This window comes from Zootoca vivipara, chromosome Z1 (assembly GCF_965207765.1).
Source record: "Zootoca vivipara chromosome Z1, rZooViv2.hap1.1, whole genome shotgun sequence".
Classification (NCBI taxonomy): Eukaryota; Metazoa; Chordata; class Lepidosauria; order Squamata; family Lacertidae; genus Zootoca; species Zootoca vivipara.
Genome location: NC_142583.1, coordinates 18648097 through 18675903, shown reverse-complemented (window position 1 = coordinate 18675903; position 27807 = coordinate 18648097). Strand labels below are relative to the sequence as shown.

The window sequence follows — 27807 nt, the reverse complement described above, 5'->3', positions numbered from 1 at the left end:
TTACCATGTAAACTGTCCAGTTTATCTGTTGGAATAAAATACATAATTGTGGCCTTCATCATGAAGCCCAGTGGTATTTAAATACAGTAGTTCATATAGCCACACTGTAAATGCTGGGCAGGGTTATGATTTGCCTTGTGAAGCCTATTTGCCTTGACAAAGGGCTAGAAACACTTTGCTCTAAGCTGGAAATTCAGCTACTGTCCATGGTACAGTCTTCTACGATTTGCACAGAGATGGATGAACAAAGCCAAAGTCCCCATACGATCCAGACCAGCTCGCACAAAAAGGATGAATGCCGACATCATTAAACTTAAACCTCATTAGGGCTAAAATCTGACGGCCGGACTTTCATGACAACCGATTTCAAAGAATACCACCAACCGTGCCACGTGTACCACACAATTCCATTGTCTGTAGCTGCCGAGTATGGTCCATTGTAGTACAGGCCGTTCAGGTTGGCAGAGTGACATCTGGCAGAAAAAAAGAGAAATAAAAGATATCCTTTAGATGCACACAGAACCATCTATGCCCTGCAGTGCTTTCACATAGCAAACGCATGCACAACAACTGTCTCAACATGCAAAGCGAATGTGGCTTACGTTTCAAATCAGATAGAAGATAGAAGCTGGTTTGAGGGGAAATGCATGAAGACGCAGTATTTCTTTTGATTGCAGCTAACATCTTGCATACATGGCTTTGGACAGCAGGGGTGGGAGCACCCTGGAGCCAGAATAAATGGTAATGTATACCCAGCCTATGTGTACGTGTAATACTGTGCTTAACACATTGCTTACCCTAAGGGCAGAGGCCACAGATTACCACTTCTCACTGTTACAGCCACTGTATGGAATGTTTTGAAGCTGCAACTGTTCATTACCGTACTTCACGTGCACTGTGATTTAACCTGGCAATATTATTGTCACCCTAAGCCATGACTTACTGCTCTGTTAGTTCCTTCAGTCCCCCTCTCCAATATCATCCTAAATATCCTGCAGTAGTAAGGTCCGGATTAACCACCATAGTAAAATACTATAATTATATATAGTGGTATCCCAATGTCTCCATGAGATAAGTACACATCAGACAGCAATTCAGTATGGGGTGTGGGTGTGCATTATTGAAAAAAGAATCAGGAGACCTCAAAGGTGCAATGAAAATGATTTATTAGACAAATAAATTGTAGACTCAAGGGCAACTGGTTTTTAATTCATCTGAAGGATAACTGTCACTCTGAGATAGTATCCAACACTATTTAATTATCCTTTGAAAGGATTAAATCAGTTGCCCTTGAAGAGGAGTTGCAAGACTTGAAATGCACTGGACCAAAAAATTATTTTCAGTGTGTACTAAAATCTCTTCTATCTGTCCTTATTGCATTGGTGCCTTTCCTTCCTTCCTTTCTGCTTGTATGCTGCTGTAGTCCTTCTACCTGGCTGCAATAAAATTCCCACATTTCCAATCTGGATGGTGTTGCCTTGTCAATGTCACATGGCATGGGATCAGTTACTAGGTGTGTGTATCTTACAAAAATGTAGTAATTGTCCATCATGAAGGATATATGATCTCTATCACCTGCTCTTGTTTGCTACTCTAAAGTTTTATGAGATAGGGTTTGAGAACAGCAGCCTTAAACGAAAGGCTTTTTTGTTCCTTGTTCCTGCCACTTTGCCTGCTAATCGGCATCATCTGAGTATGCTTCCGAACCTGTGATGATTGCACATGGGAACAACCACATGAAAGAGGTGCAGTTATGCGCCTTCCCTTCATTAGTGGCTTTGGAGTAACTTTGTGAATGCATTTCCTGCCAGCACTTGGGGTTTACATGATAGAACAAAAGTAATTACCCACAGCCTGGCTATTGGGCAACTGATGTCTATTTGCTAGGAAATCTCAGTGCAAGTTAAATATAGGCAGACTGGCCATCGGCCAACAGCTTAGGTTCTCCGAGCTACCTTTTAATTGGCTATGCAGAAATCCTCCCTCTCCAGCCCTAACCCGCGGAAGCCCTCTCTGCAAACTGTCTTCAAAACTCTCCATGATGCTACAGGGCTTTATTTGTCTTCGTAAGAAATAAAACAGCTCTGGTCCATCTCCCCACCCCCCAAATGTCCAGCTGGAGGTCAGAACAGGGCCTTCTGCGGCACATTGCCGTGTGTCAGCCAGTCTACAGCTTCCGAATGTGAATGTAACAATAGTAAATGCTTTGTCAGTAGTACAGTATTCAGCCGCTCAGAGGCTCGGAGAGGGAACAGAATATCTCATCAGACAGCCTGCTCCAGAGCAGGACAGGATTTCTCATTTTGAGCAGCACGATCCTGCCACAAGCAAAAATCCTGTCATTAGATGGCTGGGGTTTTGCAAGGACCAGGTCAGGCCACCCACTTGGACAGTAAGTTTTGTCCTTAGCTTAAGGTGTCAGTGTGCTTTGCTGTTTAACACAGGAGTAAATTACCAGACAATAATGACCTGCCCTTTGAGACTCTATTGAAACAGGGGCTAAGCCTACTTTTCAGAATGTGATGGAATAGTGAAATGCTGAGGATATGGCCCTCAGCCTTGAGTATCTGTTGAGGCAAGAAGCTTACAAATTCATCAAGAAATAAAACAACAAAGACTGTTGATCGCTAAATACTGGAAGCAGCAAACGTTACCAACGATTGATGAATGGCAGATGAAGATGATGGAATTTATGGAATTGGCAGAGATGACCGGACGAATCCGTAACCAGGGAGAACAAGCAATTGAAGAAGAGTGGAAAGATTTTAAATTGTATTTAAAAAAATACGCTAAAGTAATATTTTAAGAATAGAAATTAAGTGGTAAATAAATCTGTGGATTAGGTAAAAGAGGTTATTTTAGAATAGAAAATAAGAATTTAGTATTAAAAAGTGAATATTTAGAGGTAGAATTTGCTAAATTGGAAGTGTGTTTGAGAAACACAGGGACGGGAACCCGAGGAGGTCCCAATATACACTGTGATAAAGATAAGTTATATAGTTTTCTATTTTTTCTTTTTTATTTTCTGGTTTTTTCTGTTTTTCCTGACTTTTGTATTTTTGCTTTTTTGTATTTCCCCCATCCCTTCTAAACCTTTGTAAATCACTTTTCTATTGTGAAAATCAATAAATATCTATCTAAAAAAAAAAAGAAATAAAACAACAAGCCAAGGCACTTTTGCCACAGCTCGGAGGCAGAACCCCTGCTTTGCATGCAGAAGGTCTCAGGTTCAATCCCTAGCATCTCCAAACAAGGCTGGGAATGTCTCCTGCCTGAAAACGCAGAGAGCAGTGGCGTGCAGTCAGTGGACTAGGGGGACTAGGTCCCTAAATGTTCCTGCTAAATTGAAGTATTAAAGTCTGGCGCCTGCTTCCCAAAGCCCAGGAAACCTCTGCCCAACTTAGGGGGGTACAATGCTCACGCGTGCAGCACCAGCACCCAATTGCACTGCACCCCACTGCCAGAGAGCCCCTAACAGTCAGTACACGTAGACAAATACTGTGCCCCCTTGTTAAAAGGACGTCCCTTGACTTGGAAGTGTTGAACAATTACCACCAAGTGGAAAGTTTTTCTTTTGGGCCAACGTTCTCAGGAGGTGGGAGAGGGGGTCCAGCTTCAGGCATGCTTGGAGAAGACTGAATATTAGGCTCCATGTCTCTATGGCTTCAGGCACAGTCATGGCAGTCTCACAGGGCCCAGGAGAGGAAGGTGCAGGAAGTACATTGTATCCCTGTTCAATGTTGCAAAGGGAGCCAAAGGAGGGGAGCCAGAAATTTCCTGGGCCCTCAGCAAACGTTTGCACCTATTGGGTGAAGAACGAGCATTTGCATTTTGTGTAAGCCTACATAAAAAACGCATGGCACTTCTTCCGCTGCCCGCTTCCTGTTCTGCCAATGTGCCCCCGCCTACTTCCCCTTGGCAATCCAGAGAGGTGGTGCTGAAGTCCCGGCAGAAGAAAGTGTGAGCGGGTGAGGCCTGTAGGTGACATACTCTGCCTGCTGACGGGACTGCCATCTGCCAATGAAGGGTGCTAGCAGTGCCCACCTTCAAGCAGAGGAGGGCGAAGCTGCTCATTGCCACCATTATCATCATGAAGAGGTGAAGAGCTGACTACGTCTGGTGAATTTTCCAAATAACTCTCCTAAGAATCAGGAGATGGTTAATATTTGCATTGACTCAAAATATATTGCTAAAGGTACAAAAAAAAAAACCTCCACTCAACCCTCCACCTCCAACTTAAGATATTTCTGTTCTCCAAACCACAAGTAAATACTCAAGTAAATGAGTATTTTCCCCGCCCGGGTGGGCCACTTTCTGCAAACCAGCCCAGAGAGCTGCGTCACCTTTTGTTGTTCTTACGTGACCAGGGTGTCCTATCAGTGCTATAATGTCAGTGCTGTCCTCTCCCTGCTGGTTGCCACTTCTGTTCTTGCAGGCATCCTGCTCTATTGAATGCTCCATTGTTCAGCACAAAAGAACACAGCTTTGAAAAACAGCGGGCAGGCGGCGTTGGAATGGACATTGGCACTGTCCTTTTCGGAGTACATCCACTGCACAACAAAGTCACCATCGCACACCGATACCATCAGTTATTAAAGAGGCACCAACTCCCTTCAACTGCAGTAGAAAACCTCTTGGATTTACAGGCCACCAAGTACCGGCATACATTAGGCTCAGTCGCTGACAAATCTAACACTGCATAAATTTTTACTGGGTGCCTGGGTGCCTCAAGCAGGACAGATAGTTCCCCTCTCCCCTAGGTGCTCACCATTATTCCTCTGCCCTAGCAGTTGACACCATCACATTAACTCTGAATTGGACTGATTCTTTAGAGCGTTTTGCAGGCGAGCCTGATCCTATGAGCCTCTATCCTGAGATGGAGTGAACGTGCGGCTCTGCACCAGACAAGGCTGCAAAGCTTCCCCTTGCCTTTGAGATCGGCAGAGCAGGTGCCCTTGCTGTAGCCGTGCCAGTGCTTTGCCAAGAGATGAGGAAACAGCAAGTGTTCTTTATATTATATCCTGTCTTTATCCTGTGCATTGTTTAAATGTTAGTGTCTTCCAATTCAGAAAGAGCAGGGCCTTCCTGTGCTGCTACAAGGAACGTTGGAAACCGGAGCAGAATGTGCCGCAATTTACATGTTCGTTGGAAGTCAGGAACAGAAATCACCCAATCAAATATGAATAGAAATTTGCTTCTTCTTTTTAGTACACACACATTATTTTACAATTTATTAAATTTATATACCATCCTTCATCCGAACAGCACAGGGTGGTTTGTAATATTATGTAGTAGTTACATCACTTTCTGTATCATTTTTGACATTTTCATTGCAGGGAAATGCATTGGAATTGATTGCATACTTAATTGTATTAGTTTTGGCACTTGGGGTGACTTTTGCCAATTCTTCTCTTCATTTGCAGTCCCCCACAGCACCACTTCCAATGACTGCCCTGCCCAAGCCAGGAGCAGATTTTCAGAGACTGCAGAGAAGCAGGAGGTAGGAAATTCATGTTCCATGAATGTTAACTTATTGCATTCATGGAAAGAAAAGGCCAGGATCCAAGCCTCCATTGGGTTTGAAACTGGCAATAAAAAGTAAACAGTGAGAGCTGGAATAATCTATTTATGGTCATTATTCTGTGTGACTCCAAAAGATGTGACTCAGTTGGATATATTCAGCAGTGATTCACCAGAAACAAACGTGACTCTCCAAAAAGCTCAGTAAAATGCAGACAAATTTCCTTCTGAAGTCAGTGGAAGATTTGACTTCACTGCGAACAGGATTTACACACAGGTTCATTTCCTCCCTTTTATTATTTTAGCATTGACGAGAGTAAAAAAGATTTAGATTTGGATCAGCCCCACTTAGGACTGCCTGAATGACACTTGCAGTCACTGGTGACATGGCCTGTGAGTTATTAGGTAAGGGACAGGTCTGGGCAATTTCCCCACAAAAACGCAGAGCAAATAAAGGGTGACATAGACAAACACTGTAGCTAATCTTGATGGACAACCCTTGCCAAGCGAATTTAGACTGCTCTAAGGGACCCAGGTGGCGCTGTGGTTAAACCACTGAGCCTAGGGCTTGCTGATCAGAAGGTCAAAATGCAAGTAGATAAATAGGGACCGCTCCAGCGGGAAGGTAAACGGCGTTTCCATGTGCTGCTCTGGTTCGCCAGAAGTGGCTTAGTCATGCTGGCCACATGACCTGGAAGCTATACGCCGGCTCCCTTGGCCAATAATGCGAGATGAGCACCACAACCCCAGAGTCGGTCACAACTGGACCTAATGGTCAGGGGTCCCTTTACCTTTACCTTAAAATGGTAAAAGGCAACTCATTTCCAAAGGAACAAGCACATTTATTCTGTAGTTGTTGCATAACTATATTGGCTTACTATTTTTAAATCTAATGACTTTTCTTTCTGCAGCTGCCATTAAAGTTTTCTTATGTATGCCACTACTAATCCAGGAGTCTTCCTCGCCTGACTGATTTTGTGCAGGTCTCCGTGATGTTGCTAAAAACATGCAGAATCTCTCTGGACAAGGGGATTAAAAAATAACCCTGTTAACATTTATTAACTCATTTCCAGCACTAACCTGCCCTACATTTCCAAACAAATGCCACATCTGATCTGGCAAGGGGCCAGATGAGACGTGACGGTGGCAGACCTGTCTGTGTGTCTCAGAATCGAATTGTGGCACATTTAACATGAAGTTGGGCATTGGGCAACTTAAAGGGCAGCAAGGGAATGCAGGAAAGGAGGGCTGAGTTCCTCCCTCCTGCACCAGCAGTACCTCAATTTGTTTTGCACCCTCAACAACTTTTTCACAGCAGCTTTTCCCTAAAAAAGCAATGGGCCGGATTTAACGGAGTTGTCACACTAGCGGAAATGAGCCTTACTGATGAAACAGGACTTTCCCCCCTCTCCTCCACCAGTACTAACCCTGCACCCTCCCCAAATCCACTTGGGAGGGTTGGGAGAACCCCAAAAACGGCACTAGGGCAATAGAGGGGTGATCATTCTGTCTAGCAAACAGAAATGACTGCACTGGTGGAACAGTTAATTGTCCTAGTGCAACACTGAATTTCCCCCTAGGGTGGTTTGTTTTTGTTTTTGCTTTTAGGGTGCAGGTGGCGGCAGTGGATACAAGCAGGGGGAGCTTTAGTTTATTATTATTTTCCCTTATAGCTGCACCCAGCCTTCCATAAAAATGGACAAGAGTTCTAATATAACATACACACAGCTTAATCACCAGGACCTCTAAATGATTTATGTAAAATATACATTGTGTTACTGATAAAATCAAGTGTTGAAACAAGTTAACGTAAAGCAATATTGCAGTAAGCAATATTGCAATATGTTTCACAATAACGCCGTCTTAAAAAAACGCCGTCTAAAAACTGCACATTATTTTTTTACGGCAACCATCAAGGGTGCCAACGTGAATAAATTATTGGGGGGGGGGACAGGTAAGCCCCGCCCCACATAATTAATCACATGTCGTGGTGCACACACCCCATTTGAATGTCAATGCCCATCCAATTGCGGGGGGGGGGCTGCCATTTTGAGCTTGGGACCAGGACTTGGAATTGTGTCCAGACTCAGACCAGAGCCAGCATAGCTGGTATAACCTGAAACACTTGCTTCCTATAATTGCCCTCAGTCAACAGCCTGGTTGCAGCGCTGTAAACCAGCTGAAGTTTCCGTCATTTGACTTTTCCAAGAGGACACTGCGGTAGTCCAAATGAGATATCTAGTATACCCATACCTCACTTCTTGCTTTACAGCAGGTATGTCCAACTTGAAGTAGGCTGGGATCTATGATCCAATATAAAAACTGGCAATGGTCTACCACCCAGGGATGGGTGCAGGGTGGGTGGGCGCTGGCTGCTTCTCCCGAGGGGGCAGGGGTGGTCTGGTGGGTGCTGGCTACTTCTCCTGAGGGGGCAGGGGTGGGTGCCGGGTGGGCAGCAGGGATGGGTGGGCAGGCGCTGGCTGCTGCTCCCGACACCAGCTGCTTCCCCCCCCCCATGGCAGGGGTGGGGTGGGTGCAAGGAGGCACAAATGCGTCAAAACAGCCCCTCCTGTGAGAGGAGTTCAGGACGAGGTTGTGGCTCCTCAGGCACACCTCCAGCGGAGGGGGCATGGCGATCAACCAGAATTCATCCCAGGATCAACTGGTCATTCGCAGTTGACACCTTGGACATATCTGCTTTATAGCATCACCTGCATGGGCTTTCCCCAGAAATAGGAGAAGGCAGATTGGGGAACTACAAAGCAGTGATGCAGAGTCTTTGTTATGTGGCCATAGACCTGAGTAGAAAAAGGTGTATTTCATGCAAGGTAGCACAGAACGGTTATGGTATTTCCCCCTAATATAACACTTATTTGCGTTACATGCATTTTAACACACTCCCCTGCCCCCCGCCCCCAAATAAATACATTACAATTTTGGAGACATTGTTTCGTTAGAAAACCACATAGTAAAACTCGGAGAAGTGCGGATTGTGAAGAGTAGCTGCTTTTTTTGGCTTGCAGATTCTTTGAGCAGTGCAAATCAGGCAGGTTCACATTGTGTGTGAACTGAACCAGATTTATTCCCCATCCCTAAAATAAATGCATGTAGAGTAGAAATGATAATAAAATACTTCAAGTGCAAGCAAGTATGGGGGGGGAGAGAGAGAGAGTTACCTAACCTGTTAAACCACCAGCCAGCTTTATCTTCTTCAGCGCAGTTCTTTTCATAGTTGTCATTATCTCTGTCCTTTGTACTGAATTTCATTCCTTGGTGGTTTGCCCACCATTTAACTTCAGGGTGAAACCCCCCAGTGAGGGAATCTCCTGCTGTTCCAGAGTATTGCCCACAGTTCATCTTGTAAGAGCTCTAGTTGAGAGAGGGAAGAAAATATCATTTAAAGCAGTAAAGTGCAACCTCGGCATCCAAACAACTTTGTTAGAAACACACACACGCAACCCAATCAGACTTATTTACAAGCAGAAATATCTCATGCAGTTTCACTTAACATGCAGTGGGGGTAATATAAAAGGCAAGCAGGTGTTTAAGGTGAAGAAGAAAAAGTTAAGATAGATTAGAAAGTGCTTCATATGTCTAAGATGCAACATTCCCCCCGATGCATTTAGATTCCTAATTTCTATTAGAAGTGCCAAGGTGTCAGTTAACGAAGATAATGTTATTACCTGTTCGTCTCCAACTCTGAAATTTTCATACCGTGCAAAACGCCGTTCATCCATGAAATCAGACAGATCAATTTTCAAGGTATAATTCCCTGAAAAACAACAACGATAGTGTTGAGGATAAATTATCCATTGGAGCGGAGAGAGCTTCCATTCAATTCACTTGGTGCCTTAAAAGGTGTCAGATTCAAGAAGCGTTGAATTCAACCAGCAGCTGAGAAGGAAAAATCGGGAGCGCACCAAAAATGTGCTTCTGATTCTTCCTGCTTAATTTTAACCTTCATTTTAACCTAAGTTTACTTGTCCCTAGGGATGGAAGGAGACGTCAGTGTTGGTTCTCTCAGTTTCCCATCTCTCCAATCTTAAATTCAGTTGTCCACATTTCTGCAGCAATTTGCAATTTATTTATTTAAATCCTCCAGAAAATTCACGAGCATTTTAGTGTGAATTTCTCTTAACAAACACAATTTTGTTTCATTGGAGAACTGCATCTCAAGATTTGGATAACTGCAAATTTTGAAAGATGGCTTTTGTTTTGGTTCTTCCCCACCCACCACGCACCCCTGGAAAGTGTGAATTTGATAATTTGTCAATAAATGCAAATGGAATCAAATTCTTCCCCATCCCTCCCTGCCCCACACGATGGGCATGGTTTAGGCCAAACAGCACTGGGATTCAAGTGGGGAGACCTGGCAGGCCTAATTAAGCCCACAAGGGGGGGGGGAAGCAAATCAGCTATAACCACATTGGGGAAATTAAATGGTTGATTCCAGCCTTTGTTTCTAGTGTTACACAATCAGCAATGTTCCTGTCATCATTGGTTTTCTTTACCTTAATAAACATTTACTAAGCAGGCCTTCTTACCCTGAGAGGTCAGATAGTGGAGATTTTTATTTCCAAGCCAGTATTCACCATCTGGTGAAGCAAAATCGCCAAAACCTTGTTCATACTCAGCCCAGTCTCTGAAAACAAAATGTAAACCTCTGATTTGGGTCACTCAAAGAGAATTATCAACTGGTCCTATATTATTATTATTATTATTATTATTATTATTATTATTATTACCAAGAGGATTTTCAGATGCTCTTTAATGAAACACCCCTTTGAGTTGCACAGTCTTCTAATGAAAGGAAATCCCCAGTATTGTATCAATATATTTAGGGACTTGCTTCTGGGTATATTTCACAGCAACCTCCATTGTTTCCATCGTTTCCAATAGCTTCACTCCCTCACAAATAGGAATATTAGTTTCTATTTGATTGGGGGGGGGAGAAACTGCTGCCACTGTTTTGTGAAGATGCCATGCATGGAGATTTGCCTGCTAGGAATGCCTTTGGCATCTTGGGTCCTAATAGGTCATGTGCCCCAACTTCAGTGGGAGTGAGGCATAACCTCCAACATTTCTCCGATGAAAATAGGGAAATCCCATTCCATAATGATAATTTTTACTACTATTTATACCCCACACATCTTACTGGATGGCCACAGCCACTCTCGCCGGTTTCCAACACATGCAGAATATTAAACATTTACAGAATTGACTTCAGATGGTTCGGGGATCGGATAACTCCATACCTGCCAACATTTCCTCCAATGAAAATAAGGACAACCTAAGGAAAAGTGGGACATTCTGGGATCAAATCAGAAACCAGGACGGATTCTCTAAATCAGGGACGTCCCTGGAAAATAGGGACACTTGGAGGGTCTGAATTAGGTCCTACTTACTCTCCGCTGGTATCAGGAGATCTGACTCCTACCATTCAGTGTCTGAAAGAAAGTCCTGCACAGCCTTTTGCCAACCTTGCCACGGTCCCCAGGGAACTAAAGCAGTCACACACAGAACTATTTGAGGTGCATGAGAAGAATTAGAAAAAAGGACCCTGTCTTAGCTGTTAAATAAATACAATTTTTTGGTGTTGGTGATGGTAAACTGAATGCTTATCTTAGCCAACTGTCATGGACTAGTTGGACACAGAGGAACAGTGGGTGGAACTAGCTGGGAAACCACAAAGGGAAGAAGGCTCAGAACCTGGGGAGTGGTGGTGGAACAACGGTGGGTGGTCATAGGGAGAAGAGGAGGTGTTGGAAGCTGAAGTGGTAGCAGGGCTTAGTGAGCTGGGAGAGCATGTAGCAGAGAGAAGTCCAGAATCAGAGGCAGAAGCTGAAGTAAGAGAGTGAGAGCAGGGAGGCCAAGAGGCAGAGATGAGTCAGGCTGGTGAAGAATCACGGGTGTCTCCCCTTCCTGCTGTGGCAAGGTCTCCTACCCACTTGCCTTCCAGAACCAGAAGAGGCATGAAAAGGGCAGATAAGAGGTTGGCTGCACACTGGTAAAGTCTCCAGCTGCTTGGAAAAAGCCCTGGAGAAGAGGCGACTTATCTAGGTGAGTCATCTGTGGGGAGGTGGGGACTTTCAGTCTCTGAAACTGATACAAGGGGCCAGATCTACCGGGAATGTGCTGCTGTGCTCATTGGGCCTGACACTCAACCAAGTCTGTGGATATTGTGTTTTTGCTAATAAAGTGTTAACTCCAACTTTGAACTGTCAGATACTGACTGGAAAGCTCCTGTGACACCAGCCCAGTTTTTTTATATTTGGATTAGGAAAGGTTTAGAAGAAAGCAAACTGAAGTCAGACATGAAAATGATGCAAGAGTCATGAGTGTGTATGTGGAGCAGATGGACGTAGCTTCTCCAGGATCATCAATGAGAAGCACTGAATATTACATTGCATCTTTCACTTTCAGAAGTTAGTACAGGGATAGAAGATTTAGCATTAGTTAGTGTTTCCCTCCCTCCCCCATGTGCAGCAGCTAAAAAAGCCAATGCAATTCTGGGCTGCATCAATAGGAGTATAGCATCTAGATCAAGGGAAGTAATAGTACCACTGTATTCTGCTCTGGTCAGACCTCACCTGGAGTACTGTGTCCAGTTCTGGGCACCACAGTTCAAGAAGGATACTGACAAGCTGGAACGTGTCCAGAAGAGGGCAACCAAAATGGTCAAAGGCCTGGAAACAATGCCTTATGAGGAACGGCTTAGGGAGCTGGGTATGTTTAGCCTGGAGAAGAGAAGGTTAAGGGGTGATATGATAGCCATGTTCAAATATATGAAAGGATGTCATATGGAGGAGGGAGAAAGATTGTTTTCTGCTGCTCCAGAGAAGTGGACACGGAGCAATGGATTCAAACTTCAAGAAAGAAGATTCCACCTAAACATTAGGAAGAACTTCCTGACAGTAAGAGCTGTTGGGCAGTGGAATTTGCTACCAAGGAATGTGGTGGAGTCTCCTTCTTTGGAGGTCTTTAAGCAGAGGCTTGACAGGCCTATGTCAAGAATGATTTGATGGCGTTTCCTGCTTGGCAGGGGGTTGGACTGGATGGCCCTTGTGGTCTCTTCCAACTCTATGATTCTATGATTCTATGATTCTATGTGCCTATGACTTAGTTCTGATTTTAAGCCCACCACTTACCTATCAAAATTTTGACTCCCATCTGACCGTCTCTGAAAAACCGTCCATCCTCCTCCTTCTGACATGTCACAGTAGGCAGAGAATCCACTGGGGCTGTCAATAGGTTTCATCTTGTGATATCCACTCTGTTTGTGTCCAGCGTTATAGATCTCCGCACAATCTGCATTGCCCCAAAACAACAGTCATTCTAAATAATGAAATTTGGTCTTGTTCTCATTACTGCTATAATATATGCAAAGAGACTCTTGGATTCTGACATCTTCTACATCTACTCAGATGTTAGTCCCATTGAGTTCAACAGGGCTTTCTCCCAAGTAAGTGGGTGCAGGATTGTGTCACCCAGAGATACATGATATGCCTAGAAAGCTAAGCTAACATTTGCTGTTTGGAATGGTCTTGTTCCATGATGTATCTCGGTTGAACTGTTTCAGGCTAAACCCCCGGAAGATTTCAAGTCATTTGTTGGTTAAATAAATACAAGGGAAACAGTTGGAAATTGGAGTTAACAAATTCCTAATTATATATGTTTAGCCCACAAATCCTTTTCCACTGTTGCTGCTGACTTGGTCTTTATTGAAGATTAAGGTTTATTGAAAGCATATTATTTGTACAAACCCAAAAAACCTTTCCCTCTTTATTTGCAGCCTCCCAAGTCAGATTGACCATGCATATCTGTAAGCCCAGTTTACCTTCTAGCCTCCATTTTTGGGGTCTTGCAATTGTAAGAATTAAGTATTTATTTCTCAGTGTGGGAATAGCGGTAGCTGCATATACAGTATACCTTTAAAACACCCCACCGATCAGGGCATCTTTCTCACTGCCGTTTGCTGAGAATTATAGCTCTGCGAGGGGTAAACTGCAGCTGCCAGGATTCTTTGGGGGGATGTGCTTTAAAGGAATGGTGTATATACAAGCCCCATCCATATTGCCAATGCTATGGCCTTTGTAATATGGGTAGGGCTGGCCACTGTGCCTCTCTTTGTTTTTGGTACAAGACTTGCCAGATGTTGGGGACTGGCTGGATAAGGAGGAATGGTGGGGCTGGGGGCTGGGGCAGCCAGAGAATCCCCTAGGGAAGCCTCAGAAGAGGAAGGCTCAGATCCAGGGGAATGCTGGTGGGACACTGAAGACAGGTCAGAGGACGGGGGGGGGGCAGAATGGTTGGGCAGAACAGGCTTCAGTGAGAGAGAGGAACCAGCGGCAGAAAGCACTGCAGATGCAGAACAGGCAGCTGGGAAGGAGGTGGGGGCTGAGGCTGCAACAGATTCACAGGAGCCTGCCAGTCCCACTATATTCAGCTCCCCTCCCGCCTTGTCGCCAAGAACATGCCAGACTTTGCATGTAGAGGAACAAAAAGCACAGACCAAGTTTAAGATTGCAAGGAAAACAGCCATATGGGCAGGAGGCTTAGTGGGGAGTGGCATAGCATCAGTACTGGCAACTGCTTTGCTGGGAGCTAGTCTTGCCCACAGGCTCCTCTGTTTGCATTCTGTTTCCTGGAATATAGAATCCATTTTACTGCTCATCTCCAAGTCTCTGTGCTGACCTGCAGCTGAAGCAGCCCTGACAGCAGGGCAATGTGGCATCATTGACAGGCCACACAGGTCCTGCTTTCCATCCCTCTGTCTGAAGGACTGCACAAAGTGCATGCTGCTCTTCTCAATGGGTCTCGGAGATCACTCCAGATCTCTTCTTGACTAGCTGGATATGCATGTGTCTTGTGTACATTAAAATAAATAAATGCATTTACTTCCGGGAAACTCATGCCATCAAGTTCACCCCCACAGTTTCCCACACATTTCCCCATCAACTTTCCTAAATGCTTAAAATCGGGTTCTTTTTTTTTTTTTAAGTGGATTTGCTTAGCTAGGATGACAGTTCCCTTTAATCCACATTGCCCCAAACAAAAATTCTGGTGTGTGCTTGATTCTCTCCCTTTAAATACTGACAGTCTGGAGCCACCCTCCATTGGTAAAGGCTGCTGCATTTATTGAATAGGCTGCTGAGCGGATGGGGAAATTAAAGGAAGCAAGCTGCTCAAAAAAATGGGATTTGCCGGTTTAACTTTTGGAAGTTCAGGCTATGGTAGCTGCATGCCATAGTTTGGCACTATGACTGGGTGGAGTCTATTTGAAAAGCAGAGAGAACAGGACGGAGATTTAGCTCAAACCTTTATATTCTCTTTCTTCTCCCAGATCAATAACACTGTTTTCACTTCCTTTATCTCTGTACTGCATGTCCTTCTCGATTAAGAGCTGCACAATCTTGGCTTGTTGCTGCTTCACACTTTGTTCCAGAAGTCTCACCTGGGCCTGGAGTTTTAGCTGCTCTTGGAAACAACTCTCTAAAGTCTGCCGGAGCAGTTCATTGATGGAAGGAGGAGGATGAATAAGCATTAGTGAACTGTTGGGTCACTTCCAGACAAACAGGGTTTATTGCGCATGCATTCCTATTTGCATCCAGAGAGGTTAGACAATGTTGTGTTGAGCAACTCTTATCCCACCCTTACCAGTGCATTTTCAATCGCTTTCATTATTGTAAAAAGTCTGATTTCAAAGGGGACGCACATTTGCTGCCCAAGAGCTCCAAATCAACTTTAATTGCACAACCGTAATTTTCTGTTAGGTTATTGATGCCCACGTGAAAAGAATGGCAGTGTGAAATCATTGAAATGTAGAGGTGGAAGGGACATTGAGGGTCATCTAGCCCAACCTGCTGCAATGCAGGAATCCTGCCCACAGCTGTCCCTGGGTGGACTCGAACGACCAACTTTCTGGTTAACCACCAGATGCACAAACTCATTGCGCCCGGCGCCCAGTGCAGGTTTCCCACCGATCACCGCCTATCACATTCAGGTCCATGAGCCTATTTGAAAATAAGGAATGCAATATGCTCTTTAATTAGTAGTGCAAGGTTTCATAGCTAAAGTTGTGATTAATCATTTGACATGTAATTGGTGATAGCACTTCATCAGGAAAGCTTTGTGCAACAGACTCTTTTTGTGCTCAGAAAGGTAACCCTGTTTGAGCAAGGAATTTGGAGTTCAGACAAAGAAAATTCTGTGTGTCTAAGACACATGAGTGCCCCACAGAAGGGAATTCAATCGAAGCTTGTACTTTGTAGGAGCTACATGCATCCATTGATCCAGCAAGTATTAATAACTGGTGAATTTACATAAACATTGCAGAAAAACATGCCTCATTCTCTTATCCATATGAAGATAGCAACAAGTGACACACACATTGTCTTTAATATAGGGTTACCAGATGTCCCCGGTACTCGGGGACAGTCCCCAGATTTGCAAATCTGTCCCCAGACAATTTCCGTCCCCGGAATGTCCCCAGATTTGCAAATCTGTCCCTGGGAAATGTGGCAGAGGCTTCAGGAGCTGCTCGCTGCCGTGGCACCCGCCATTTTTCCACGCCAGAAGTCCCCATATGATGTGCACACATCATATGGGGACTTCCGCTGAGGAAAAATGGCAGGCGCCACGGCAGCGAGCAGCTCATGAAGCCAGCCAGAGCCAACTGCGTACCAGGCTGGCTCCGGGCTGCTGACTGCCACTGCCGCCAACACTGCCAAAGGGGAACCGGGGACGTCCAGTGGTACAGATCTCCTGGCCCCTTCCCCCTTTGTTTTGACTGATTGGGGGAGGCTCGGGAGTTGCAGGCGGCCGGCCGTTGCCCAGTTTTTTAAAAACTCTGTGCATTTATGTTTCACAGGGTGCGAAAGAAGGGCTTTTGCACCTTTATACAATATGCATGTGTGCTCGGGCTCAGGGTCTTTTGCCTCACCATCCCCACTACTGACTCCTTGTTGCTATTCAGCTTTAAAAAAAAAAAAAGTGTCCCCGGATTCATTGAAAAAAATCTGGTAACCATACTTTAATATCCATGCTCATTCTGTGCTGCTGTTTTTGCCCTTTTCCCTGGTTTGAAATTATCCATTTGGTTCTAAAAAAATACTGTCTATCTATCAATGTGCCAATCTATCAACATGTCGGTCTGTTTAGTGTTCTCTTTTCCTTGATGGGACAACACTACGTATTATATCACTGCAATTCTGCAGCGGACTTTCTTGGTTAAAACAGACGAGATCCCCCCCCCCCCAATTTAATTACATTTTGGCTTGACTTAAAAGTAGGAATTTGTTACCACAGTCAGGAAATACATACACAATCTGGGTCATAATTACATAGTGTTGCTTGCGGTGAAACAGAAGACTTCTGCACAGGACCAGACTTCGTTGGAGTCCCCTCCCCTCATTTTTTCGCTACAAAAGATGCAATTCAGTTTCATTGCCTAATAACAGGAAATGAACTAGATTGGAAGGGAGGAGGAGGAGGAGGAGAAAGGGGCAGCAATGATTCTGAAACTTCTACATGGAGGAAAAATTCAAAACAGAATATTATTTATAGACTAGATCCCTCTCGCCTTCAGTATTCATTCCTAGGTTGCTTTAAATAAGCGTTTGTTGCTCGAGGCATGTTGATGCTGGAGCGATCTTGATTGCATGCCTTCCCTTTTAAATATTTGTGTTGCGTCTCAGATGTTTGTTTTTCATTTAATTCCTACCCTTGAGTGCAATCCAATATATGGCAGTGGAGAACAGCCTGGAAAACATGTGGCGGGATTAGGCAGCTTGTCAGGAAACTCTTCCAGAGGGACGGGCTCAGTGCCAGTCCAAAGCAGCTTCGGTAATGCTCCAACAATTCATCCAGAAGGGAACTTGCCTGCCTGTTGGCTGTGATGCTGCTTCCGTGTAAAGAGTGGAGCCCCTCCTTGCAGGCTCAGGTGTAGCACCATTCCTAGATTCACAGCTGCTATATTATCCACCAGCGCTGTCAACTGACTAAAGGATTTTTACCAGATTAATTATCTACATTTTAGCTGGTTTGTTGAGTAGTTAACTGATTCAGTGTAACTTCAGACGGAACTGGGTGTTTCAATCAAAACAGGCAATTGTGCTCCTAAATTGTCTCAGACCAACAGATTAAAAGGGACCTCGCTGTTTAAAATCCTCTACCTCTTAGCCAACAAAAGCTGTTTTTCCCAAACTTGGGTCTCCAGCTTCTTTTGGGGGGGGACTCCAATTCCCATCATCCCTGACCACTGGTCCTGCTAACTAGGGATGATGGGAGTTGTAGTGCAAAAAATAGCTGGAGACCCAAGTTTGGGGAAAACCGCTTTTGTTTGGGAAACACTGAACTAAAGGATTAATAGACTAATATACTGATTCAGCTGCCTCCCATATTATTTTATTGTTATTTATTGAATTTATATACCACCTGACACCCAGAGGTCTCAGGGTGGTTCACAGAACAAAATCAAAATATAAAACCACAAAATATATAATCAAAATAAAAACCACCACCCAATAACACATAGAGGTGAAATGCAGATTTGTTGCTCCGCCCACGTTTGCCTCAGGCACCACCCACCACCGACATGTGGTCTCTTTAAGATCAGACAGAAAGTAAGGTGACAATTGGTCTGGAGAAGGTTAAACTGGCAGCAGGACTCTTTCCCAAACCCACAGTACCTGGAGATGCCAGAAATTGAACATGGAACCTTCTGTATTTAGTGTCTGCAGAACACATGACTACAATTCCAAATTAGGGTTTTTTGTAGTTATTTTCTTTGGGGGGTGTTTTTTGTTTGCTAATGGCATTTATGAAAGGGAGCAGAGATGCACAAAGTAAAGCAATGGCTTTTCACTTTAAAGTATATGCAGACAGATGTTAGGAAATGCTTGGTCTCTGTTTGCATGCATTTAAAGGGGGAACGTGACCATCAATACTGTTTTCTGCAGTGTTCATTTCAATGGCTTCCTCAAGCATTGAAAGCTGCACACAAATAATGCATAACGATACAAAATGTGTATTCTTCATACTGTTCACTGGTGTAGTAATCAAGCATGAAGGAGAGCTCCCTCATGTCAAATATTAGATCTATTTGATGGGATAGGCTTCAGCCAATATGCAGTTACTTACATGGCCTTTTCTCTTAAGCTTTGCTCAGGAGAATTTAGAAATCTGTGCTGCAACACACATGCTCCCTCTTCTGGCTTTGCAACTGCAACACACCCAAGCAAAGAATCCTAGAATTCAGGATTTGGAACATAAGGATCACCCCCCTGCAATGCTGGAATCTTTGTAAGGACTGAAACCACAACCCTGAAATTAACAGTCACATGCTCTACCGACTGACCAGATTTGCAACACTAGATACTAGGGTCTGGAGAAAACCCTTTTGGCTGAGTACAGCAGAGCCTTTTCTCCACAGGCCAACTTTCTGATAGGTAGGCAAGACCACCCAGCTTCTGAAATTTTGATGTTGTCAGGCAATCCCAGCAACCTATCAAAGTTGGCCTGTGGGGTAACTCACTGGCAAAGCAGTACCCAGCAGAATAGGATTCCTCTACTGCCCAGTGATGCCAGCTGATTGATAGATGGGCATGGCGATGGGAAAAAGGTATCACAGGCTAAATTGGACCTCCTGGCCCACAAACTACAGCAGGGGTCAGCAACCTTTTTCAGTTGTGGGCCGTTCCACCGTCCCTCAGACCATGTGGTGGCCCGGACTATATTTTTTTGGGGGGAAATGAACCAATTCCTATGCCCCACAAATAACCCAGAGATGCATTTTAAATAAAAGGACACATTCTACTCATGTAAAAACATGCTGATTCCCGGACCATCCGCGGGCCGGATTGAGAAGGTGATCGGGCCGCATCCGGCCCCTGGTACTTAGGTTGCGTACCCCTGGACTAGAGGTTCCCCACCCCTGGTCTATAGCAGTGTGCAGGGGTCGTTCTTGAACAAGCGCAATACATTTGTGAATGAGTGCAGCCCTCATAAATACATTGCTAGGGCAGTCCTTTCAAGAAGCAGGCTGCTGGCCGAGTCTGAACACCTACCAGCTGTTTAGCAGGGAACAGAACAAGGCTGCTCTTGTCTAGATTCAAATTCATATTTAAAAAACAAAGTGTATTTTAGGCATACTTGAGGTGGCTATTTTGTGTATGTGTCTCATAATATCATGGACGTGCGATAAAGCAGAACAGTCATCCACTTATAAGCAAGAAGTTCCAGAAAGGTACCTTTGTTAAGTTTGCTGAATAAAAAACAACTCATAATCCAGCAGCACTTTAAAGGCATATGAATGTGATTGGCCTAAGCTTAAAGCTTATGACATGCCATATTAAACATTAGCCTTTTAGGGTGCTACAGGATTCTTCACTGCCTCCCCCTTTTAAGGAAAGGGATTTATGTTTTAGGCATGCACAGAAGGCACCTGCACCTCAATTTTGGAATCAAGGAGCACCCCCAAGTTATGCACCATCAGGGGGGAGTGCAACTTCACCCAGAACAGGTAGGCTCCTCAATTGTCAGCTTTGGGAACCACCTAGCTGCAACACCTCTATCTTGTCAGGAATCGGATTCAGAGTCAGTCTATTTGCTGCCCCCCCCATCCAGCCCCCCACTGCCTCTGGACACTAGTCCAACACCTGCCCAGCCTCTCCTGATTCATACAGAATGGAGGCCAAGATGAGTGTTATCAGTGTATATGTGATATAGGTCCCTAGGTGATAGCTCCAGTGGCTCCATATAGAGGCAAAATAGAATGTGATATGGCATGGACACCCCAAAGGCCCCTCCGCACAAATTCCATGGGTACAAACAGCAGTCCCCCACAAGCAGCAGCATCTGGGGGCTTGGTAGCACAAGTGAAGTTTGTGTGCCAGATATCATACCCCATGCAGCCCCTAAAGTAGCCTGTTGCCTTCAAATGCAATGGGAGATTTTGTCCCATCACCAGTGTCAAAGGAAGATTCAGCTACCGGTCAAGTTAGTTTAGGTCCATTTTGTCATTTGCTTCAGGCACCAAATTTTCCGGGCTGGCCCTGGCTAGTGTCCTGCAGATTTACCATCTCTCAGAAGCCTCCAAGCGCTTGGAAGGTGGGTGGGTCCAAACAATTAATGTCAATACATAAGATCAGAGATAATAAGCAGCCTCCTTGCCTCCCACTGATTTTCCAACAAGTCATTTAAGGGCAATGGCGAGTTTCTCATGTTTAGAATGCCAGAGTTGCTCCCTCTGGGGAAAAGTCACAAGGGCAGTTCTCTAAACATTACCAAAAAGCAGCACAGCTGTGAGGTCCTATGCTCTTGAGGCTTGCTCATTATCACCATTTCAGTTTAGCGCTGTGTAAAAACGCCTCACAGGTAACTGAACTTTAAACTGGAACATTACAGAACTTGAAAAACGGACTTAAGAAGTACACAGGTTTGGAGTGGTCGGGTATTGTTTTCTTTTGCCTTTTAAAGCCCTTTGAAAGGAACAGCGAAAAACATAACATAATCATCGGGGGGGGGGGATGCTATTTTGATTGCAGCTATGTCATTAATTGGAAACAGATTGCGTGTAACGGACTCTGCCCACTTTATTGACTTTGGTTTTTTCCCCTAAACTCCAAGCCAGATATTAAACAGCTGCTGTCAAATCCTGTGGTCCGGACATGCAATCACATTTATCCCAGCTGCTGCCATTAATACATGCAGAAACTTTTTATTTTACAGCTTTGCATGGCCAATTACAAGCTAACATCCATCCGATACATTCTCTCGAGGAAGGTTTATGTCACGTTAAAAGAGCCAGCCATGAAGGCACCCTTGTTCCTCCTTTCCATGAACATCATGAAGATAAAATGTTGTGTATTCTTAGTACTTCTGAACTTAAGATATTCGGTATCGAGTAAAGAACAGTTGAAATACCCACTAGGAACAATTAAAGAAGCAAATTTCCTTTGTAACTCAAGGGTTGTGTCCAGATCTCTTAAATTTTAGTTCTCTTTGGGGTTAGGTGGGTTTAAAAGAGGATGGACAAATTCATGGAGGATAAGGCTGCAATCTGCAATGTTTTGTTGCAAGTACCACCAGTGAAATTATAATAACAAGAATCTTTGAACATTTGAGGACTTCAGTAAGAGCCACTTCCAGAAATCTACCATATTTGTAGATTTGGTCTACAAATCTCTGGTCTACAAATTATCTTTTAAGATATCTTTAGACTCATATTTTCATGTTCAGCTAAAAAAACAACTCCGTGTAAGAAGCTGTCCTTATCTGGAGAGCAAGCCCTCTAACCAACCATCTTGAATTAAAACAGGAACTCTGAGGGAATAGTTCTGATCTGACGTTTTTAATGCATAAAAGTAGCAATTATAAACTCTGTTGCAGGAGGTTGGACTAGATGACCTTGTGGTCCCTTGCAACTATACCATTTTATGATTCTACTATATCAGCTTAAGCCAAATGTCACCTCTGAACTCAACAGGATCCAAGTATGAATAAGCTCGTTTTTTTTTTCCTTTATACGGCGAGAAGAAACTACAAATCCTCCTTGTATTGTGTAAAACTTACCAAGCCAGCTGTGCCTACTATCAATACATTCTGGAGAAACAAATGAAATAAACTCAATTTTTTCATTTTGATGAGCCTGCAAAAGAAAACAACATCTTGTGTCAGCAGGAAGTACAAGCATAGCTGCTGATGACTCAGCACTGTATTTGCAGAAGGAATCAAGGACCTGCTGTTTGCTCCCTTATTTGCATAGCTGAGGCAAGAAATGCATTGCTAGAAATCAAATTCATCTGAACTAAAATATTTTAATGCAGCATACAGCTTAAAAAAGAAGAATAAGTGCTTATCAATCAAACCATGGTTTACTGTGAACAAGCAAACATGATGATGCATTTTGCTCAAATCGCACCCACTTCACTTCTCCCTTCTCCAAGTAGTAAAGAAACCAGAGTGCTGGCTTAGTATTAACACACAAACAAGTGCTTGTAGCATGCTTCTGTTTTTTTTACTAAAAACAAACAAACAGACAAGAGGAAGCCTAGGTGTGAGCTCTTGTCTTCCTCTCTGCTTTGCTCGGAGATAATTAAATTGTGGAAGATTAGCAGCCAAATCTAACAGCACATGTTCTTGCTATTTAGCATGAGAAGGGGTTAAGGCTACAGAGTTGTATTGCTGACAGGTAGAGACTCATACCATAGAAATGTAATTGGTAAAGAGGGCTCTATGTGGTATCATTTCCCCTTCTCTCCTGAGGTGGAACGAGCATATAACATGTCTGGTTCCCCACTCTCCAGTTTCTTTGACCAGCGATAAGAGCAGGAGTATAGTCAACTGCTCCTGCTCAGGCACATGCCTAAGGCTGTTTCTGCTGTAAATATAAGCATTTTACCTGCATAGTTTTTACTGCTGCTATTGCTGAGAATCAGTGCATGGCTATGAATAAGTAAATCATTTTTTAAAACTTGCTTCTCTGTCTATTGTCTGATTCTGTGTTAAGCGGGGTAAGAAAGGGGGAGCCAGCTTGCTTCGCAGCTGCATTTGTCCAAAATAAGGCTTTATAGCCTATTTTTTATGCTTTCATTTTGCTGCTAAGGATGAGACTTTAAACTCTGCTCAACATTGCAAGCAGTAAGTCTATGTTCTCTGTTCAACGGGGTTTCCAAAAACTAGGGTCTCCAGCTGTTTTTGGACTACAATTCCCATCATCCCTGACCACTGGTGCTACTAGATAGGGATGATGGGAATATTTCTTACGAAATATTGCAATTAAATGCATCCCTCCCCCACCTCACCACAATCAAAATTGAGAATTTGCTTTTAAAAGGTGTGAGTGCACAGGCACTGAAATTCCAGGGTGCATACCTGGAAATGGAAGGGGTAATGCAAAACAAGGAAGTTGTATTTGGGGGGGGGCGCAAATGGCACAGCACAGAAACATTCTGATGAGAAACAGTGGGGCGTCTGCAGTGCTAGATTTACGTATAAGCTAAACAAGTTATAGATTAGGGCCCCGGTCTCTTGGGGGGGGGCCCCAAAAATTAAAGTAAAAAACACCACTGGGTGTACATTTCCAAAATGTAAGATAAAAAAACAAATAAAATAAAACCTACCTACAGCAACAGTGTTTTGTGTTGTGTAGGTTCCTATGATGTAAGTAATGCGTCCTGCCTGCCAGCCTGCTCCCTAAAGTATCACTGGTCAGCTCATTTCTATATATAGGGTGCCTACATTCTGCATGTGGAAATGGCTTTAGATACCTATTAGGTCTATGAATTACCATATAGCATATATTCAGCACAAAAAAACAGCGGCAATTTGTTGTTGACAAAGGAGAGCTGGGCCTCATTACCTTCAGTAGCTTAAGGCCTCATCAAACCTAAATCCGGCCCTTTGTCTATGGCAACATGTGGATACTCAGGTGCTAGTCCTGCACACATTGCGGGGGCGGGGGAATCTAAACTCCCCGTTTGCGGTATTAAGCTCCTGTCTGGAAACACCCACTGCCAAGATAGAAAGTTACTTCAGCCCTCCATCTGTTTCTGCAGCCATCCATACATTTAAAGCATAACTTCCACCACACAGTCTTCTGGAAACTGCAGGTTGTTAAGGTGCTGGATCCCAGTTCTTCTTTGGGAGAAGTCATTTGTTCTAAATGTATGCCGGGTCTGCAGCTGTGGAATCATTGCCAAGTTTATTTTCTCAGCACATCTGGAGGTCAATTTAGCCACTGATGACGTCCGGCAGTCACCATTATCACGACTCCCTTCTTGCCGGAGTGGTTCTGCCCTTGTGTCTCTCCTCAAGCCTCTCAATTGCATTCCAGCAACATTTTCAACTTGAAGAAAAGAGAGGCATGGAAGACGACACCTTCACCCAGTATGGTTCCCCTTCATCACATACATGGCCCAACAAGACAACAAGAAGAATCCGCCAATAGCATACGAATCAATCTGGGTAACCCAGGCTTCCTCAGCCTCAGCCCTCCAGATGTTTTTGGCCTACATCTTCCATGATACCTAGCTAGCTAGTGGTCAGGGATGATGGGAGTTGTAGTCTCAAAACATCTGGAGGGCCGAGGTTGAGGAAGCCTGGGCTCACCTGATCAACACCCCACTCACACACAAAAACAAATCTCACTAATAGCCAACCAAAGACAACCAACAACACCCTAGGCCACCCCCAACCTCTCTCACCACCAAGGAAATACAACAAGCGAATAGGAAGAGAACCCACACAAGTGACGCTGACACAAAACCCCACTGATACTCTAAGTAAGTAGAAGAATAGAAGCATTGCCACCTGACCCCACCCCACTCACCATGCACCCGCATTTCTTCCTCACTTAATACTGTATGCAACACTAATGTTTCACAACAAATGAAACTGATCTGTAGAAAACACAATTTGAAAAAAGAGACAATGCATGCATTTTTGTAAACTAAGAAATCTTTAATAAAAAATACTTTTAAAAAAGCTATAATAAAACAAAGAAGAGGTATCTAGCTGCTTTGGGAAGTTAAAACTTCCAGTCCTAAGATATTAAGGCCACACTTAAAATCATGCTGCTGCCTGAATGAGGTTTTTCACTGCTATTTTGATTCCCTCTCTTAATGAGATATAGGGGGAAACAAAACAATAAAAGTAAATAGAATGAAATAGTATAATTAGGCATACGGGAAAACTGAAGCAACAGACAAAAGATTCTTCTGTACAAGAGAGCTAATACGTTGTAATTTTAAACACAGCTGAAATGGGTTGCACGGGTTTTAATAAGGGTTACTCCCCTTAATTGTTGGCTTTGTACACTGAAATCATATGCAAGATACCCAACACAATCCAGTACATTTTCACTCAGTTCAGGCCAGGCAACCACGACTCCAGGCACCTACAGTCACAGGGCTAAGCTGTCACTCCTATTAAAAACATAGAAACCACCTAAATGCTTACCAATGAATATGCATAAAAGAGCAGAGCAAAATCCACCCCACCCTACCCAAAGATAAGCAGCAAACTAAGGCTCAAGGGCCTGGGTGAATATATTTTTTCTGCCTGGCACCTACATGGTGGAAATGCTGATGATGCAATCCACCCTAAGTCATGCTGCCACCCAGCCGTGACTCCCAACCTGCCACTTGAAGATCTACAACTTAAAGGGTCCAAAATACAAAATAAAGTAAGATAAACTGGGAGTTCTGTTCCCACTGATTTGCCGTAGAAATTGTATGGACTCACTAATATTGACTAATTATAGACAGGGGCGTAGCAAGGAGTGGCGTTGGGGGTGGGCTGCCCTGGGTGCCACCCTGGAGGGGGGTGACACTTCAGCACACCCCTCCCTGGCCCGCCCCTCACCTCCACCCGTGCACGCCTAGCAGGTGAGTGAGCAAGCTGCGAAGCAAGGCTTTTTACTGGGCAGCAGGGCAACGGCACCTCCCAAGCCACCCGGTAAAAAACCTCGCTCTGCGGCTTACCGGCGCCACCGCTCCAGCGCTGTACGGAAGGTGCTGGAATTGGCACTGGATAGCCACTGGCAACCCGCTATGCAGTGCGCATGCACAGCATCACTACGTAGCGAGCAGCTTCCAATGCCACTGATTACAGAAGACTAATGATCAGGTTTGAGCTCTAGCCGCAAAGAAATACATTCATAGCAACGAAAGGATGGCGCAGAAAACTACACCGCCATATTTGAGTTCCCCATGTCTGAGTGCAACAGGTAACAATGATCTGTGTTGTTGTGACATCATCACATCATGCCTTTCCCTGCCTTCCCTCCACATAATTGGCTATTGCTAGCAGTGGCAAGGAAACACATATGATGATGTCACAAGATGGGCAAGTGCTGTGCTATACTGACATGCAGCGGGCAGAGCCTGTGATATGCTTGATGATATGCTTGATGATTTTGGGAAAACAAAATGGTTGTTTACAAAACTATTGTACTACCAACTTTACTGTATGCTGGTGAAACACGAACCACTTTTAAATGCCATCTCCAACTCAAAAGATTCCATCAATGGTGCCTCTGAAATTTTTTACACATCTTTTGAGAAGACAGGTGAACTAATGCCAGTGTACTGGAAGAAGCAAAGATCACCAGTGTCGAAGCCATGATTCTTCAACATCAACTTCATTGGACTTCATGTTGTCCGGATGCCTGATCTTCCAAATAAACTACTCTATTCCCAACTTAAAAATGGAAAGTGTAATGCTGGTGGTCACCAAAGAGGTTTAAAGACTCTTTCAAGGCAAATCTTAAGAAATGTAATATAGACACCAAGAACTGGGAAACACTGCCCTGCAAGCGCTCCAGTTGGAGAACAGCCTTTACCAAAGGTGTCATGGGCATTGAAGTCACTCGAACTCAGGATGAAAGGGAGAAACGTGCTAAGAAGAAGGCATACTTGGTAAACTCTAACCGTGTTCAACTCCTCACCATGATCAACTCCCACCCGGAAACCTATGTCCCCACTGTGGAAGGACGTGTGGATCCAGAATTGACCTCCACAATCACTTACCGACTCACTGTTAAGACCGTGTTCATGGAAGACAATCCTACTTGGCTACGAGTGATTGCCAAAGAAGATGCTTGCTGATGGTACGTAACCCTGCTTCTTTCTGTTATGTCTCCCCTGCAGCCCTTGCAATCTCCCTTTGCTATGGATTTACTAGAAGAGCAATTATAGTACAATAGTTCCTGCCATGGTTCATGGCAAAAATGAGGTGAAATTTGACACAGATTTTGTCAGCTTCATGCAATTCGTTGAGTCAAATCTGTGGGGGTTGGGAGTCCTGAATCCCATGACCTTCCATAAAAAATTAAATGACATTGGCACAACCCTTGCCAAATTTATCAGGCTAATTCTTATAAAGCGTCTGCAAAAATTGCTTTTGTTCTTGTTGTCTATAAACACCCACTACCGTCTGAAACATATTAGCTCTTATTAACTAATGCCATGCAAACCTTTGCATACTTACTTTAAAGTAAGTTGCACTGCACTCAATGAGACTTACTCTCCAGTAAGGGTATTGAGGATTGCTGCTTTACTTTCTCTTCCAGCAACTCATTAAACAATTAATCCCATTAGAGCACACCAATGTAATTAAGTACAGCATATATATCAGGTGATAGAGAAATCACCTCCATCCTCGAAACAGTATTTTGTCATTTACCTTTAAATGACGGAGAAAGAGAGAGAGACCCTTCGGAGTTGATGCAAAGAATATCACAGCCTTCTCCAGTATGAGATAGTTGTTGTTTTTTTGCCGTTAATT

At 44.0% G+C, this 27807-nt stretch overlaps 1 protein-coding gene across 6 annotated transcripts; it reads right to left on the bottom strand.

Annotated features, from left to right (window-relative positions):
* FGL1 (fibrinogen like 1) lies at window positions 1-27777 on the bottom strand. 6 transcript variants are annotated; one of them, XM_035112835.3, is made up of 8 exons: window positions 27706-27777; window positions 22093-22168; window positions 14839-15019; window positions 12669-12828; window positions 10065-10162; window positions 9204-9292; window positions 8702-8889; window positions 1-473 (listed from the first exon to the last, which is right to left on the bottom strand). In XM_035112835.3, the coding sequence occupies exons 2-8, from the start codon at window positions 22156-22158 to the stop codon at window positions 314-316; spliced, it is 942 nt and encodes a 313-aa protein (XP_034968726.3). In that variant the 5' UTR covers window positions 22159-22168; window positions 27706-27777; the 3' UTR covers window positions 1-313. The 6 variants fall into 6 exon arrangements, with proteins under 6 accessions (XP_034968726.3, XP_088517039.1, XP_088517040.1 ...); XM_088660913.1 differs by lacking the exon at window positions 27706-27777 and adding an exon at window positions 27051-27091; XM_088660917.1 differs by lacking the exon at window positions 1-473 and adding an exon at window positions 6351-6539.
* Between the last annotated feature and the right edge of the window lie 30 nt (window positions 27778-27807).